Genomic DNA, 18246 nt, shown 5'->3' with positions numbered 1-18246 from the left:
TCTCTCTTCCTCTTCCTCTGCCCCTCCCCCAACTCACACACTCTCTTGCTCTCCCTCTCTCTAGAATAAAAAACCTTTAAAAATTTTCAGTAAATAAATGGTAACTGACTTCAAATTTAAAGGTGTGAGTGTATTTGGTTTGGTTAATAAGCAATAATGGAATGTTTAAGAGACTTGTGACTCACTACATTTACAAGTTTTATTAACTTTGTGAAGAGTTTTAAGAGGGTGCCTGGGTGGCTCAGTGGGTTAAAGCCTCTGCCTTTGGCTTGGCTCATCATCTCAGGGTCCTGGGATTGAGCCCCCGCATCGGGCTCTCTGCTCAGCAGGGAGCCTGCTTCCTCCTCTCTCTGCCTGCCTCTCTGTCTACTTGTGATCTCTGTCTGTCAAATAAATAAATAAAAATCTTTTAAAATATAAATAAATAAAAAGAAGAGTTTTAAGTTATTGAGAAAGTCCTGCTTATTGAAATTTTATATCACTCTATAAGACATATGAAGTGCTAAACATAAAATCCAGTATATGAAATGTGTAAATATAATGAAGCAGCAGTGGTACTAACATAAAATTCAAAGAGCATTTTTTTTTCAAAGAGCATTTTCCTACTGTCCAACATTGTTCCCAGTATTTTATAGTATAAATTCATTCATTCAACAGTCACTAAGCATCCAATCCACCATGAACAAGGCATCATTCCAGACTCTTAAGAACTGAATCAGTGAACATAATTTCAATCTTCATGGATCTTACATTTTAATGAGACAAAATCAGTTATGATAATAACCGTGAACAAAAGCAAAACAAGGGAAAGTGTAGGAAGGGGGTGCTATTTAGATGGCACAATGAAGGTAGCGTCAGTAAGCACCACCCACTCCAGTATATGTAAAGGATACCTCTCTTGGCTCCCTCTTTAGAAAAAAAGCTCTCCCCACCAGGTGACATATGAATATGAGAAGAGAGCAAGCCATGCAAACATAGGAGAAAAGAAAACAAGTACACAAGCCATTTTATCTGGGAAAGGTGTCTTAAGGGAGAATTAATCTATTCAGCTATAACTACTGACTTAATATAGTATTTTTTTCGGGTTCTTAAAAGTAAAAAAAAAAAAAAAAGGTTTATAAGTAGGTCTTTACTACTATGCTGTAGTTTGATACATAATGAAGGGCTGCTAAAATATACCAGCTGATTTTTTTTTTTTTAATCTATAATAGGCTGAAGGTGAGAATGACTTAAACTAGGCAAAGAGATCTTTTGGATTGATGAAAATGGTCTAAAACTAGACTATGGAGTTCACTGCAAACCACCGTAAATTTACTAAAAAATCAATGAATTATACACTTAAAAGAGTATGACTAAGAAATCCTCCCTCCAAAAAGCCCTGCAACTGATAAGGTGACTAAATGTTCCATTCTTATACTACCTTGAAATTAACACCAGCACTTAAATCTGCAAATCATGTCTTACTTGAAATTGAACCCGAAAGTTTAATTTTACCACAATGGGGCTTCTAGGTACTGAACTACATTGTGGTCCGCTTTAATAAATATGATAGGACACATCACTGTGCAAAATTTCATCTGAAACACTAACGAGTAAGAGCTGCCTTATTGAAATTACATGTAAGAACAAAACGTACAAGGGAACAATTTGGATAAATAACACATTGATGAATAAACGTAAGAGATTTGTATTTTTAAGTATTCAAGTCACATCTACTTCCAGTTCTGTTTTTGTGTCTGAAACACAGTATTTTAGCAAAAACAGTCCTTGAATACAAGACCTAGAAGAAAACTCAAATATCCCTGTAAAATGTGATATAAAAAATTCATTAGAATACAACATATACTGTGGTGCTATAACATGGAAGGAAAATATAATTCCACATAAACGGTCCTGTAACACCTCACTCCAAAAGCAGAATTTGAATGCTGAGGTTCATATCCCTTTATTCAATTCAAGCACCCAGTCAATAAGATTTATAACCTCTTTGCTTCAAACTTCTCATTGTGGGTTGAGGTTAATAGTAACCATCCTTACCAGGTTGTTGAGAAGACTAAATAGTGAATATAGTATTTACATGTACCTAGCAAACAGAAAAATATTCAGTAACTCTTAACTCTGTATATACATATTATCTAAGATAATATCTCTCTCTCTCTCTCTCTCTCTCTCTCTATATATATATATATATTTTTTTTTTTAAGTAAACCCTATGCCCAAAGTGGGCCTTGAACTCATGACCCTGAGATTTACAACCGATTCAGCCAGATGCTCCACATGTATATTTTTTGAGTGGGCTCCACATGGAGCCCAATGTGGGGCTTGAATTCACAACCCAGGACCCTGAGATCAAGACCTAAGCTGAGATCAAGAGTCGGATACATAACCAACTGAGCCACCCAGGCGGCCCTATGTATTTCTTTTACAACTTTTTTTTTTAAGTAAACTATACTCCCAACGTGGGGCTCGAACCCATGACCCAAAGATCAAGAGTCACATGCTCCACCAACCAAACCAGCCAGACATCCTTTCTTTTGTAATAATCATCTAAAGCAACCCTACTGCAATCTTCAACATACCTTGTAAATGCCCGGGAATCTCATTAAAATGAGGCTTTGTTATTTGGAATATCTGGGTGGGGTCCAAAATTTGCCTTTCTACAAGTTCCAGTACCCAGGAAGGACACAGAAAGGTTCTTAAAATTTACCACACATCTGAGGGACTAGTTTAAATCAGATTTCTGGGTTCTACCCCAGAGTTGGGAGAAAATGCACTTGTAACAAGTTCCCAAGTGATATTATCCGGCTGTTCCCATTGGAGTACTACCACTCAAAGGTTCTCAGCTAGGATGTACATTATAGAAACACTTTTGGGGTCCATGTTTATTGCTTAGAGGTAGTATACTGACTATACCACAGTACTGATTCTCAAAGTGTGGTCTCCTAACCTGCTATATCTGAAACTTGAGGGGTAGGGCCCAGCCATCCATTATTAAAAAAAATAAACAAACCAACAAGCCTCACAGGTTTGCTTGCTGTAGTCGGAAACACTGTGTTATAGCTACAAACGAATCAGAATTCCTTGGTGGCATTTTGCTAATGACAGGAAGAAAAGTATCTACCTATATTTGTGGCTTACGTCAACTGAAAATGTCCCGACTCATTCCCCAAGACAGCATTTATTCAAATTTAGTGGTAACTCTGTAACAGTTATAAAAGTCCGTTACCCTCTCCTTCAAATGTTCTCCTATACCACGATGCTGCCCTAAAGTCAGACATTTAAAATCTCAGGGCAAAAAGAAAACTTTAGAAATTAGGCTAAAACTTTGTGTAACATTTAATTTCTATAAAAGCTCAGCAAATAGGAGTGCCTGAGTGGTTCAGTGGATTAAGCATCTGCCTTCCGCTCAGGTCATGATCCCAGGGACCTGGGACTGAGCCCAGCATTGCGCCCAGCATCAGGCACCTTGCTCACTGGGGAGCCTGCTTCTCCCTCTCCCTCTGCCTGCTGCTCCCCCTGCCTAAGCGCATGCACATTCTCTCTGTGCATGCTCTGTCAAATAAATAAAATCTTTTAAAAAAATGTTTTTAAGTGAAACTGGAGGAGTAGAAAAAAAAATAGTAAGGGAGAATTTCTGTACCAAAGTTGTACTTATATTTCAAGCCAGCCTGAAAGGGGATATAAACTAGGTAAAGCTTTTAGCTGATTCTCAATTTTTCATAGCCTATAACTTGATTTTATAATGTGTACACCACAATGTTATACTTTTCATAAACATAAAATAAATACCTTAAAAGTAAAATGGCCTAAACAAACTAAGACTTTTTTCTTGGGGGGAGGGACGCTCAACATATTCTTTAAAATAACAGAGGATACCATAGGGTGTCTGTCATAAAAATCAGAATAGGAATCACTGCTTGAAAGGAATGCAAAGAATGAAAAGAAAGCTGCCAAATCATAGGATGAAAGTCCAAAAAGCCATTAGCTGGTCAGGAATGCTGTACCAAAGTGTACAAAACAAAATGATTAAGTTGAGGGGGGAAAAAGGCTGAGTACTGTTGTAGGCCAATCAACGACCGAAATTAAAAGTAGCCTGTTTGCCCCAAGTCTACCACACAATATGAAAGTAAAGCTTCTCTTTGATGTCCTCGTCTATGAGTTCTTGAAATCATGAACGCTAGAAGAAAAACAGACGCCTAAGTCAAAGTGTTGAGATCTCCGGGTATAAACTACACTGAATTCTAGGACTTCTAAAGCAGGATAAAAATGCAATAATGTGGGGCGCCTGGGTGGCTCAGTGCGTTGGGCTGCTGCCTTCGACTCGGGTCATGATCTCAGGGTCCTGGGATCGAGCCCCACATCGGGCTCTGTGCTCCGCAGGGAGCCTGCTTCCCTCTCTCTCTCTCTCTCTGCCTGCCTCTCTGCCTGCTTGTGATCTCTGTCTGTCAAATAGATAAATAAAATCTTTAAAAAAAAAAAAAAAAAAAAATGCAATAATGTTGATAAACAAAGTTAAAGTTCAAAAATAGACAAAATTATTCTATGGTACTAGACTTCAAAATAATGGTTTCCCATGGGATGGGGGTAGTGTTCATGACAATACAACACAAGACAGTTTGAGATTTTGATAATGTTCTACTTCTTAGTAATGATTACCCAGGTATGTTTACATTGTGAAAATTTACTGAACTGTAAACTTATGAGAACTTTCTGTATTACACTGTATTCAAATTTATATTTTTTTAAAAGCAGGGAGCAAATAAAGAACATTTCTCCCTCAGAAAATGAAACATTATGCAAAAACAAACATTAAAAATTTCTATTTAGTGGAGACAGTTCAGATTAAGAATTACAGATTTGGTGTGAGTACAGTTAAGATACAGAAGTATTACAAAGTTCCTTAAGGACTATCAGCAGATAACCTCACAAACACACACACCTTTCTCAGGATAAAAAAATCTTGGCACCTCCCACTGTAAGTGTCAAGCTAAAAAAAAGCATTATTTCACCTTCTTTATGAAACACAGTAAATCTGCTTTCTAATGGGGAAGTATATAAGAACTACAGGATATATTCCTTAAGCTTCTAACCAAGTTTAAAAAAAAAAAGAAAAGAAAAAATCTAGTAAAAAAGGTATAAATAACTGCCAGAATACAATTAGCAGTTGTTATTTCCTGGACCACTTCAGTGCCATTTTGCAAAATCAACCTATCCCTTACAAAGTAAGCAGAATTCTGGTAGTATTAAAAGGTATAAATTAAGTTCCAATCCCTTTAAATCTCAACCCAATGCAAGGAAGAAAGAAATTCCACCCCATCAAGTTCTTCACCTGCAATTCTCTTTATTGGATCCCCAAGCACAGGACACAGATTTTTTTCAAATATTTATTTTCAAATATTTATTGTGATTTCACACTCACAAAGTTAATCTGGTTTTTCTTTCTAGCAATAATGTAATCATACCAATCTGTAAACAACAGAAAATGTTAGTCATTATTTAATAAAGTAATAGCTTTGGAGCCTCCATAGTTTTAAAATGTAAATAAGTAAAAATATTTTTTTCAAAAATTATTTTACGATCTTGAATAATTATTTAATAAAGAAAAAACCCTTCATAAACTATAAATTTTCAATATTGAAAGTGCTCTCACTGACATGGATGGTCTAATGCTCACCTGGAATTTCTTATTCATTATTAAATGTCAGTACATGTGCCACACTACTGTTCTTAACAGTTGAATAAGAAAGGTTTTGAGATTCTGTAACTAGAGTCCTAGGACTGCCAATTAGCACTTTTTCATTAAGCAGAAGCATATGATATCAAACTACGTATCACTATTTAATAAAGGAATCCTAAAACTGTTGATCTTAGCAGTCTATTTCTAATTCTACAAAAATCTACCAATAGTTTTTCTTTATAGCTGTGTTAATATACAATATTTCTCTAATACTGTACTTTTTTTTTTTAAAGATTTTGTTTATTTATTCAACAGAGAGAGATCACAAGTAGGCAGAGAGGCAGGCAGAGAGAGAGAAGAGGAAGCAGGCTCCCCACCAAGCGGAGAGCCCCATGCGGGACTCAAACTAAGGACGCTGGGATCATGACCTGAGCTGAAGACAGAGGCTTAACCCACTGAGCCACCAAGGTGCCCTCTAATACTGTACTCTTAAGTAGTTTCTTATTTTGTCCATTCAAGAAGGAGAGGGGCACCTAGCTGGCTTGGTCAACAGAACATATGACTCTTGATCTCGGGGTTGTGAGTTCGAGCCCCAAACTGGATGTGGAGATTGCTTAAAAACTCAATCTTTTTAAAAAAAAAAAAGGGGGGGGGGGAGAGAAAGAGAAAGAAATTACTTCACTTAATCCTACTAAATTCTGTGGTATGGGAAAAGAATTTTGATTTTGGCTGACCAAGAAAAAGAATTATAAAACACTGTTTTGTAGAGAATGAGCTTTATTATCCTCAATTTGTAAAGTGCTCTTAAAAATCAATATGAAAACAAATATCACAATAAAAAGATACTAGGTCAATAGACAGTAGATGTGCCTTAAAAATCACCTAAAAAATACTAACATTTTTTAAGATTTGGGTAAAAATAAGTAAGGTAAAAAAAATTTTAATGTAAAAGTGAAACACAAAACAATGAGAAAATATAGGATTATTTAACAGAGTTAAGACAATTACCAATTTGGAGGAAAACATTTATATTCTCACTTCACACCAATACCAGATTAGGCAAACAGTTAAATTTATTTAAATATAATTTAGAAAAACTAAGAGAGACAGTATTAAATCAGTATTGTTTATTTATTACACTTTCAGAGGAAGAATTTCAAAAGTTCAAAAGTAGAACAAGATTAGGTCAAAAGACTTGATTACATTAATTTCAAAATTGTTTATCTAAATTCGCAAATGAAATACATCTATCAATCAAAATATTTCACCTCAGTAGTAATCTAAGAAAAAAGGGGTATGACTTATACCCCATAAAGTTTTATAATACTTAATAACGATATACAGAGCAACAGCCACTTCAACATGAACATAAATTGATCCTTTGGGTAAATTAACGTGACAGATATGTTTCAAAACCCTTTAAAAGTACACCTAAAAATCACTTCTGGTGTTGGCAACATTCAAGAAGATAATACCATATACAGAAAATTATATATATATGTTCTTCACACTGCTATTCATATATGCAAAAAATCAGAACAGGGTAATGATACATCTACACATAGGACATTATACAACCATTTCTAATTATGGTTATGAAGACTCCTTGTGAGAATGGAAAAATGTTACCTAACATTAGGTTATAAAGTAGAACATGGTACTGAATATTTTATTTGCAAGTATATAAAAGATGTATTTTTAAAATAATGGAAGAAGTATACCAAAATGTTAATATGGCTGTATTAATTCCTCAGATTTAAAATTCTCAAGTCAGCCATTAAAGTCACTAAAACACACAGACAACACAGTTTATACTTAAATACTATCTACCATTACTCTAACAATGAAAAGAGAAAATGGTTTAAATTAACATATTAAAAAAAGGCAAGTAAGGCAACAAAGAAAATCTACTACACAATGAAACATTTCTCACCTCAGGACACTCATCAGTGCTGAGGATGGAGACTCAGTACCAAGGTTCAAAACTATAGAACTGAATTATACGAACTTGTCATTGACTAATTCTAATTATTTGCTTTGAAAACTCCTTTATTAATAAAGGTGCTAGTTTTTAGACAACCGTTCATCACTGATATCAAACAGTAAATGTAACAGAGCCTTATCTGGCAGTAATCCCTTGAAATAATAAACAAGGAATTTAAGAAATTGATAAAAGCAATAAAATAAAGCAAAGGAAATGTCATACACAACAGCATCATTTTTATTTGATATCATCAGAGGAGTTCTGTAGGTCAATTATCAGAAAACTGAAAGCATTAACAAAGCTTTGAAAACATTTACTCATAACAATCCTTTAAAAAGATACCAATTCCTTACTTCCTCAAACACAACACACAGAATAAAAGTTTATTTATGATTAAGGTCATCATGTGAAACACCATGTACTACATACTGCTCTGTAACATTGTGATTCCCTCAGAAGTTGATGGTAATAGGACTGTATGTTTCTATGCAATGGCCTTAAAACACTACTCTTCTATAGTTCTATTTTTTTAATAGCTTTTCTTCCTTTTCCCTTGAAATAAAATGACATTTCAGCTGTCAGTGTGCCTAACTCCAATGGCTAATCTTATGGATTTTTACCTGTGGGCTAAAAAATCAGATAACTAACCCTGTTGGTGCTGTAAAACTTCTTTACTCCACTTAGGAGTTTCTGAAGAAAGACCACAGGCTTATGGTATTTGATTAGTTATTATTTTTTTTTATATTTTATTTATTTATTTGACAGAGAGAGAGATCACAAGTAGGCAAAGAGGCAAGCAGAGAGAGAGGAGGAAGCAGGCCCTCCGCTGAGCAGAGAGCCCGATGCAGGGCTCGATCCCAGGACCCTGAGATCATGACCTGAGCCAAAGGCAGAGGCTTAACCCACTGAGCCACCCAGGCGCCCCTTGATTAGTAATTTTGAAGGCTCAGGAATCCTGCTGTTTGAAATGGCTAAGATCACCAACACTCAAAAAATGTTGGTTTGAATTACTGAATATAACTTACAATGGAGGGGCTCCTGGGTGGCTCGGTGGGTTAAGCTTCCGCTCTTTGCTCAGGTCACAATCTCAGCGTCCTAGGATCAAGGCCTGAATCAGGCTCTCTGCTCAGCAGGGAGCCTGCTTCCCCCTCTCTCTCTGCCTGCATGTGATCTCTCTCTCTGTCAAATAAATAAAATCTTTAAAAAAAAAAAAAAAGATTTTATAACTTACAATGGAGCTCCTAATAATAATAACTGAATAGTTTGATAGTCTCCTCAGGAAAAGTTACTGAACGAACTTGTCTCTGACAAGACAAAAATTACCTACCTAAATGAGAAAGAACAGCTGAAAAGAAAAAAAACAAAAACAAAAAGAGGTGAGAAGGACAAGTTCAAACAAATAGCAAAAATCTATACTTCCACTGTGTTAGAAGTCAACACTTAGGACTTCAGGAAATAACTCACTGATCAGTATTTTTAAAGTCTAATTATAGTGGTTATCAGAGTATTAGCCTCAGAAATTTGTACTACAATGTATGCCACATCTATATTAAATACTCCTGCAAATATCAAAGTCTTCCAGCAAATATTCCTTGCAGTTAAATCTAGACTGACTTTTCATATGAAATTAAGATTTTTTTAAAAAGCACCTGCATCATGTTTTCACTGACATGTCTGGTCAAGTAATTTCTTGTAATCTCTCTTGGGACTCTGGTTCAAGAGGTGAGAAAAAAATTTATATTCTTGATGTAACGAATATGTAACACAGCTATCACACCGTATAGTTTACAAACTTATAGGTCTATGGAAATGAGCATTGTTTCAGACGCCAAGAAAAAAACCCAAGTGAGGACAGATCAATACTGTATTATCACTGCCATTAATTTCCTCTCATCACTGAAGCTCATCAGCTCTCACAGATCACTTTCATGACAGTTAATAATTGAGAAAAGGGAAAATAAAATTTCTTGCTTACTTAAGTTTCACTCAAGCAAACTCAAATCACATAAGATACATGCCTCTTCCTCCTTGGATATTCTCAGTGTATTTCTACCCAGTACCTCAGATAAGTAGTAGTCTCTAAAAGACTGGTAATCCCCAAAATCCACTGCCAAGAACAGTTTATAAAATAAAGTTGTAAGAAACATGCATTATCCCAAGGATCAGATGCACATGGGAACTCTGAGGCCAAATTACCAAGCAAAACTTTGTAGATACCTTTGCAAAGGCCATTACAGAACTGTGACCTTGAGTCCACTGTTATTTTCACAATTTTCTACTTCTAAAAATAACAAAATGTACTCAACAAATGTTACTTAACAAGAGCTTTATCTAACTGAAGAATTCACAAAGTTTCAATTAAATATCAAATTCAGTTGCTGACTTTTTACAGCAAGTGATAATTTCTGAGATAACTGAAAACCATTTAAGAAACATTTTAAGATGAAAAAATTGCCTGAAATTACAGATTCCAAATTCTGGCGAACTCAAATTGCCCTTCAACCATAATAAACCTGCCTAGTCTTAGACCATGGCTCTGTCAATCCTGTGCAACTTCTCCAATTCCATCTCAATATCGAACTACATATTCCACTGTCTGCTTTTCCTCCTTCCCACATCACACCTCTCAACACTCTTTCACTCTCCAACTTTCCTACTTGAATGAACTATTATAAGAGAAAACCACATTGCCCAAGAAGACTGAAGTCACGTGCATGTGACTAATAAACACTGGTTTGGGGAAAAAATATAAACAAAACAAAACCTCACAAAATGCTGCTTAGCAACTTCCAAATTGTACATTTGTTTGTATTAACTGGTGATATACCTACCACTCTCCTGTTAAGCTCACTAAATTTCAGTCAGAACTATTTAACTGAGCTGATTAACTTTTAGAACTTCTGGAAAACTCCTCTACACACACGTGGGTTATAATTTAGAAAATGTGTCACAAAATATAAGCATGAATATAAACATGTAACACAAATATTAACCATAAAAATATAAAGTTCAACTGATAACATCCCTTTTTCTTTAAATCCTATTTTGTATGGATTTTATTTTGGTGCAAAGCTAGGATAAAACAATCTCTAGGACGAAAACAATGCTATCCCTCAAGATACTTTCACAAAACCGTTACAATCAAAAAATCTGTACAAATAACTTTCTTTTTAAAAAGCAAATGTGCATATATTTGTCAACAGGCATACATCACTAAATAAAAATTTAGCTGAGTAGAAAAATTTTTTTCTGATTGCTAATGTTGTGATAGTGTATCTTAAAACACTACTCCACTTCCTCCTCTTCCTTAAAAAAAAAAAAAAAAGGAAGAAAACACAGCTACTGCTAAGATTGGTTAGAGCGATTTAAGACTGACTAAGGCAACTTGGCGGAGTGTAACAGGGAGCATCCTCTATATACTTCTCTATATTAAATGTAAAGGCAAATAACACTTTCTTAGTTTAAAAAAAAAATGAGTGGATTACCTGGTTATCTGATTAGCTTTGTAATTAACTTCCCACTGCGAATACTAAATAAATCTAAAGACTGCTCAAGAATACGAAAGAAAGGGCGCCTGGGTGGCTCAGTGGGTTGAGCCGCTGCCTTCGGCTCGGGTCGTGATCTCGGGATCCTGGGATCGAGTCCCGCATCGGGCTCTCTGCTCGGCAGGGAGCCTGCTTCCCTCTCTCTCTCTCTCTCTCTACCTCCCTCTCCATCTACTTGTGATTTCTCTCTGTCAAATAAATAAATAAAACCTTTAAAAAAAAAAAAAGAATACGAAAGAAAGATACACTGCAAATTGATTTCCGATAAGACATAGGAAGTTGAAGAAAAATTAATTTCATGTCAAACTCATTTAAAGAAAAAACAAACTCTGATACCAAAGTTTATTAAGAGAAGTTTAGTTTTAACTAAAATTTTGACTTAAAACATTTCACTACTACCTAAACACGTGACCCAAAACAACCATCCTTGAACATCAAAGACGGCAACCTCGTAACACAGAATCAGAATCATATCGACAATTATGAGTTAACAGGCACGCACAAAGATTACAAGAACGGTTTTATTCTGACAACAGGTATTGTCAGAGATAGAAAGGGCTCCTTCCAATACTGCCAAAAAGTTACTGTAAATACAAAGTGAGTCAGCGTCAGGAGGAAGTTATCAATGACCAAGTAAGTGGGAGTAAATGAAGCCCAGAGAGGGGGGAAAAAAAATAGAAGGCGCTTAGTTTTAAGCGTCTGAGAATGGTCAGTGGAGAAAGGTACAGCAGCAGAAGCAAGCGACAGAATGGTTAACAGGTCTGGAATTCTTTAGAAAATGGCAACAAGGGGAAAAACTGACATGAACGTTTGAAAGTAAGACCAACGGTATCCAATGGAATCGTCACGACTGCGCGAGAACGGCTCTGGACTTCCAAGGCAGTGGGACGGGGTTGGAACTATCACTGCGCTGAGGGGAAAAGGAGCGGGGGCTGAGCGTTGCAGACGCTTCTGCAGGTGGCGGAGCGCCCGCAGGGGGGTGGGGAGGAGGACCGTGTCGCCTCAATGGGGTCAATGTAGTCCCTTCAAGACTAAAGGAAGCTAACCTAGCACGTCTCCCAGTACCAAGAGGCACTCGCCCCCGGCCCCTCCCTAACAACTTGCCTTGTAGAAAGAGTTGCGGGTCCCAGGCCCCCGGAACCCAACGCTTCGCCATCCAGGACAACTGCTCTGCCAACAAGGTCCCGCGAGAATCGAGAGATCTCGCGATACAAACCCACTAGCATCTCGCGAGTTTCCTCTAGAACCAACATGGCGGTACAGGGAAATCGGCATTTCGGAACTTGAAAAGTGCTTCATTAACGGATTGGAGAACGTGTAGAACAGGGAAATAGCAGAAAGTCTTTTCCGCCTTTTATTTCTCATCTATCCCCCCTACTAGAGAAGAAAAGCGGTAGAAAACCCTAAAACCTCAGTGACTATGGTTCTACCACACAGACACAACATCCCTCTGCCTCAACCAGCCTCCCAGCCTGTCACGTGGAGGCACATTCTCGGCGTGCCCGTCACGTGGGCCGCTACTAAGCGAGCGCGCGCTGGTCGTCCACCCTAGAGCCCTCCCCGCCCCCCTATCGCCCGCGCACACGTGCGCGCGCACCCCCACCCCACGTGGGGGCTTCGCCGTCGCTGCCGACGCCGCCGCCGCCTCCAACCCACCCCCTCCCGGCGTTCGGCTCTAAATCCGGGTCCCAAAGCCGATGGTGCCCCGGGCTCCCTCCTCCTCCATTCTCCCTGCCCCGTGTCTGGCCCCCACCACGTGCCTCGAGCGAGTTCTCACCTTTCGCGCGGCGCAGAGCGCCGCGGGCCACTCGGGGAGGCGCCGCCGCCGTGGCCGCTCTCTACCCCCGCCACGGCACTTGCTGGGGTGGCCGCCGCAGGAAGCTCGACAGCGGCGCCGCGGCGCTTCCAGGTGGGTCCCCGCCTCCCGCTCCTGCCACTTCCCGCAGCACCAGCGGCTCCTTCCGGTCCCCTCCTCTCTCGCTGGGACGGGCGGGCGGCGGCGGCTGCAGGCGCGCTCACTACACCGCCTGCTGGTAACCGCGGCCTGTGCAGAGCCGTTGGCCTGGGATCCGCCGTGGTCCGCGGCGGGCCCTCGCCTCTGCACGATGGCTGGTCTTCTGAGGGCGGGACCCGGTTCATCCCCTGCAATAATAGTCTTTACTTGGCCCTTCATTGCTTTTGTAGAGGAAAGGCGTCGCTGTAGCCCCGCTGTTTGGAAGACAGCTCCATCCTGCCTTTTGTGGCCTCTTGAAAAATGTGTACACGCTAGCTCCCTTAGCGGTGTGGTCTCAACTCTGTGCTCCTGCTTACTTCATCTCCAGCCACACGACCCCTTAGCTCACCTCCTGGGCTTTGTGGCTGTTCCTTCCAACGCGCAGGCTCTGTCCAGTTCAAGACTTTCAGCTTGCTGTTGCCTTTGACTACAACTCTTCAGATCTCTTAACTCGTTGGTGTTCAATGCGTACTTCAGCTCCCTTCTCCAAGGTCAACGTCTGAGGTTTCCAGACCACTGTATTCAAATGAGCATGCTTGCTCCACTGCTCTTTCTTCATCTATCTATATATATATATAGGTGGAGAAGATCTATATCTATCTACTTAACAGTTAACACTTCCAGTCTTTGACAGTCTCCTGCCACCAAGAACGTGAGATCCATAAAGGCTGGGACTTTGTAACTTTTTGCTCATTACTGCCTTTGTCAGGCACAGAGCAGTGTTTAATAAATGCTGTCAACATTGTCATAAGGGGCTTGTGGCTGGCTCACTCGGAAGAGCAGGCGACTCCTGATCTTGGGGTTGTGAGTTTGAGCCCCACCTTCAGTATTATAGAGATTACTTTATAAATAAATAAACTTTTAAAAAATATATATGTCAACAAACTACATTGGGCATGCCGGAAAATTAAAGCCCAATAAACTTCCTTTGGGTTCATAGTTCTATTGATAGCCTCATCATTTATGAGCTGTGGAAAAGCTGAGCTAAATCTCCTTCCCTATCTAAAATTAGAAAACTATATTTCAAAAATACAAAACCCAGAAGCCATTTTAACTGGAGCTCTCCTGCATTTGCCAAGTACTATTTCACTGTTTTTGTTTTCTTTTTCTATGAAACTTTGTTTTTCAGGCAAGTGGATAAGGCACCTCCTTTTTTTTTTTCCTGGTTAAGTTGTTAAACGGTTGAATTGACTTTTTGTATGTGTTTTAGTTGAGAGTTCAACTCAAAATAACATTTGCTTCCAGACAGAAGATAACAGGTTTTTTTTTTTTTTAAGATTTTAGTTATTTATTTGATAGAGCGAGATCACAAGGGGGGGGGGGCAGGCTCCCTGCTGAGCAGAGAGCTGGATGCGGGACCCTGAGATCATGACCTGAGCCAAAGGCAGAGGCTTAACCCACTGAACCACCCAGGTGCCCCTGTCAGGTATATTTTTATAGTAATGCATTAACAAGCTTTTACTGAACCTAATTGGTTCCAGGCCCTATTCTAGGACTAGAGTCACAAAAGTAAATAAGGTTTCCCTACCTTGCTCTATATACTTACAGAGCCAAGTTCTATGTATAATAACCATATAATAACCATAACAAACATCTCTTCTTGAGTCATATGTGGCAGGCAATATGCTATGTACTTTTTATAACTTACCCTGTTTTAATCTTCCAACAGTCCTAAGATAGATACTAATAATGTTGGGCACCACAAATTACTTCTCAGATACCCTTCAGAAATGAAGGACTTACCACCAGCAGCCAGGAGTGTTCCACAGACAGCCATGAGCTGTCAGCACCTTCTGGTATTTTTCAGTGTCATACCTTTTCCCAAGGAGGCTACATCCAAAATGACTGATCAGTGTAGGGCCATTAATAGTATCTCTCAGGATTGTTGGAAACGGGGCTCCTGGGTGGCTTAGTTGGTTGAGCACCTGCCTTTGTCTCAGGCCATGATCCCACGGTCCTGGGATGAATCCCCACACCTGGCTCTCTGCTCAGGGGGAGGTTTGCTTCTCCCTTTCCCTCTGCCTCTGGCTTCCCCTGCTTGTGTATGTGTGCGTGCACACTCTCTCTCCCTCTCTCTTTCTTTCTGTCAAATAAATAATAAGATCTTTAATAAAAATATTCCTTGTTGGAAGGACTAGCCCTTCCACCTCAACATGGGACAGTTCTGGTGGATCATCCTATCAGTAGAACAATTTGCATCAGTTGATGCATCCCATTAAGACTGCATCGCAGCTTGACTTCTTCATCTGCCCACTTCTTCCCTAACCTCACAAATGATCCTATGAGCCTTTCCTAATCAATCTGTATACTGATCGTGTAAGTATCTGGTTCCTGGAAAACCCAGTCTGTGTCTCTCTTCACATTTTCTGATGAGAAAATGGTCATATAATTTGCCCAAATTTGAACTTCAGAGATATAAATATTGTGCAGAGATATAAATATTGTGGGAATAAGAGGAAGTTTGGGAAAGGTTTTTTACAGGGGTTGGTATTCAAGCTATAACATGGATTTGCAAAGCCGAGAAAAAATACTGTTGTCAGCCGAGGGAACTGCATGAATGAGAGTGTACAAGAATGTGAGAGGGGAACTGCAAGTAGCCCCACATGGCTGGGTTCTAGGGTCTTTGAAACAAGCACTAAAGAGGTAAAGGGGAAAGACCAGTTCATTGATGGTAAAGAAGATAGTAGGAAGATGGGGCCCCTAGGTGGCTCAGTGGGTTATAACTGCCTCTGCCTTTGGCTCAGGTCATGATCCCAGGGTCCTGGGATCAACCCCATGCCTGGTATCTAGCCCCACAGGCCCTCTGCTCAATGGGAAGCCTGCTTCTCCCTCCCCACTCCCCCTGCTTGTGTTCCCTCTCTCACTGTGTTTCTCTCCGTCAAATAAATAAAAAAAAAAGAAAACCATTGATGTAGTTCATTCTTTCTTTCACTGTTTCTTATAATAAACATGCTAGGAACTATACAAGGGCTGGAGATATAGTACTAAAGCAAGCGTAGACCCTACTCTTACAAATCCTATAGTCTAGGGAGGGAGGTTGACATTCAAGAAATAATTACAGAAATACCATTCGTAAGTTCAAACTGATAAACACCATGAATAAAAAGTATAGGTCACTATGAGACTATGTCCATAATACTCCAAAGTACATGTTGTAAGGTCTTTAGAAAGAAGAAAAAGGGAGGGCTTCCTGATGAAGTAACATTTAGGCTGAATGAGATCTAAAGTATGAATGTGCATTTAGGAGTTAGTCAGAGGTGGGGCGCCTGGGTGGCTCAGTGGATTAAGCCGCTGCCTTTGGCTCAGGTCATGATCTCAGGGTCCTGGGATCGAGTCCCGCATCGGGCTCTCTGCTCAGCAGGGAGCCTGCTTCCCTCTCTCTCTCTGCCTGCCTCTCCATCTACTTGTGATTTCTCTCTGTCAAATAAATAAATAAAATTTAAAAAAAAAAAAAAAAAGGAGTTAGAGGGTGGGGAAAACGTTACACAGAGAAGGTTTGAGGCAAAGGTCCCTGTGAGGATGGAACTTACTATTACTTACTTGTTTACTACTAATACGACTAGCACCACCAGAAATAGGCTATTTTTTCTATGGATATATATAAAATATGATATGAAACAATGTATTCTTTTTTTTTTTTAAAGATTTTATTTATTTGACAGAGATCACAGGTAGGCAAGAGGCAAACAGAGAGAGAGAGAGAGAGAGAGAGAGAGGAGGAAGCAGGCTCCCCGCTGAGCAGAGAGCCCGATGTGGGGCTCGATCCCAGGACCCTGAGATCATGACCTGAGCCGAAGGCAGAGGCTTAACCCACTGAGCCACCCAGGTGCCCCTGAAACAATGTATTCTAATTGCTTTCATTAGATCATATTTTCCATGTCATATTGTTCAGAAACCCCAAGAAATGGTTATGTGATTGATTTGGCTATTTTTTTCTTTGGGAGTATCCAGGCTGTTCTACTTTCATGCTATTCTAAATGACTGGTTTGATGAATGTCCTTATATTTGGGGGCTAAATCTCCAGAATTTTGGTAGCTTATTGAATGTGTTGGTATGTTAAAAGAGTCTAGGATTCCTGGGTTGTGTGACTGGAGAGATGGAGGTGTCACCGAGGAGCACAGGAAATACTACAGTAGGAAAAGGTTTAGGGAAGGAAATGATGTGTCATTAGGGTATGGCGAATTTGAAGTAGCTCATACATGCAAATGAAGCTGCCCAGGAATCATTAAATACATACGTGTCTGGGATGCAAGCCATAGGTCAGAACTAAAAGTACAGATTTGTGAGTCTTCAGCATAAAAACAGTAACTGGAACCTGGGTTTAGATTAGGTTATCCAGGGAAAGTACGAAAAAGTGAGAAGAATTAAAAATGTAGAACAAAACCTAGAAAAACTCGAACATGTGGAGGCAAGGAAAAAAAGAGACAACTATATAGAGGAAAAACAAGGGACCAGAACCATTAAAGAAAAACTGGATACAGGGGCACCTGGGTGGCTCAGTGGGTTGAAGCTTCTGCCTTCAGCTCAGGTCATGATCCCAGGGTCCTGGGATCGAGCCCCACATCGGGCTCTCTGCTCAGTGGGGAGCCTGCTTCCTCCTCTCTGCTTGCCTCTCTGCCTACTTTTGATCTCTGTGTGTCAAAGAAAGAAAAACTGGACACAATCATACCCCCAAAACCAGGGAGGAGGTAATTTGAAAGAGAGTCATCAACATTTTAAGTTATTAGAGAAATTTACCAGCTGCCTGTTTCGTGCCACACACTGTGGTAAGCAGTAGGAGTGAACAAGACAAATCCTTTTGGTGCTTATTGTCCAGTGGGGAAGATGTTGTACACCACCCAAAAGACCAAGATATTTGGCATATTTTTAAAAATTATACCTTGCCTAGGGTGCTTTGATGAAAAAAAAATTATACCTTGCCTATTTCTAAAAACATGTGTCATACCAAAAAATTAATAGGCAAAATTGAATTTAAAATAATTAAAATGGGAAAATTTGAGCAACAAGAAAACAGGAGAATAATGCACAAAAATACATATTCTAGGGT

The 18246-nt window shown here is 39.4% G+C and overlaps 1 protein-coding gene across 11 annotated transcripts in view; it reads right to left on the bottom strand.

Moving 5' to 3' along the window:
- ZZZ3 (zinc finger ZZ-type containing 3) overlaps nt 1-13360 on the bottom strand; it is a 119157-nt gene extending 105797 nt beyond the window's left edge. For 7 of the 11 annotated variants that reach the window (XM_032360766.1, XM_032360765.1, XM_032360770.1 and 4 more), the window contains exon 1: nt 12984-13087. Coding sequence is in view for 2 of the 11 variants with exons in the window: in XM_032360773.1 (XP_032216664.1) it covers nt 12984-13345 (362 nt within the window). In the remaining 9 variants the exon portion in view is untranslated. Of the gene's footprint in view, nt 1-12310; nt 12755-12983 lie in introns of those variants that run through there. The other 4 variants (XM_032360773.1, XM_032360769.1, XM_032360774.1 and 1 more) reach the window with 4 other exon arrangements.
- Between the last annotated feature and the right edge of the window lie 4886 nt (nt 13361-18246).

The sequence above is a fragment of the Mustela erminea genome, chromosome 10, assembly GCF_009829155.1.
Source record: "Mustela erminea isolate mMusErm1 chromosome 10, mMusErm1.Pri, whole genome shotgun sequence".
NCBI classification, from domain to species: domain Eukaryota; kingdom Metazoa; phylum Chordata; class Mammalia; order Carnivora; family Mustelidae; genus Mustela; species Mustela erminea.
Note: the sequence above shows the minus strand (reverse complement) of the source record. Positions and strands in the feature narration are given on the sequence as shown.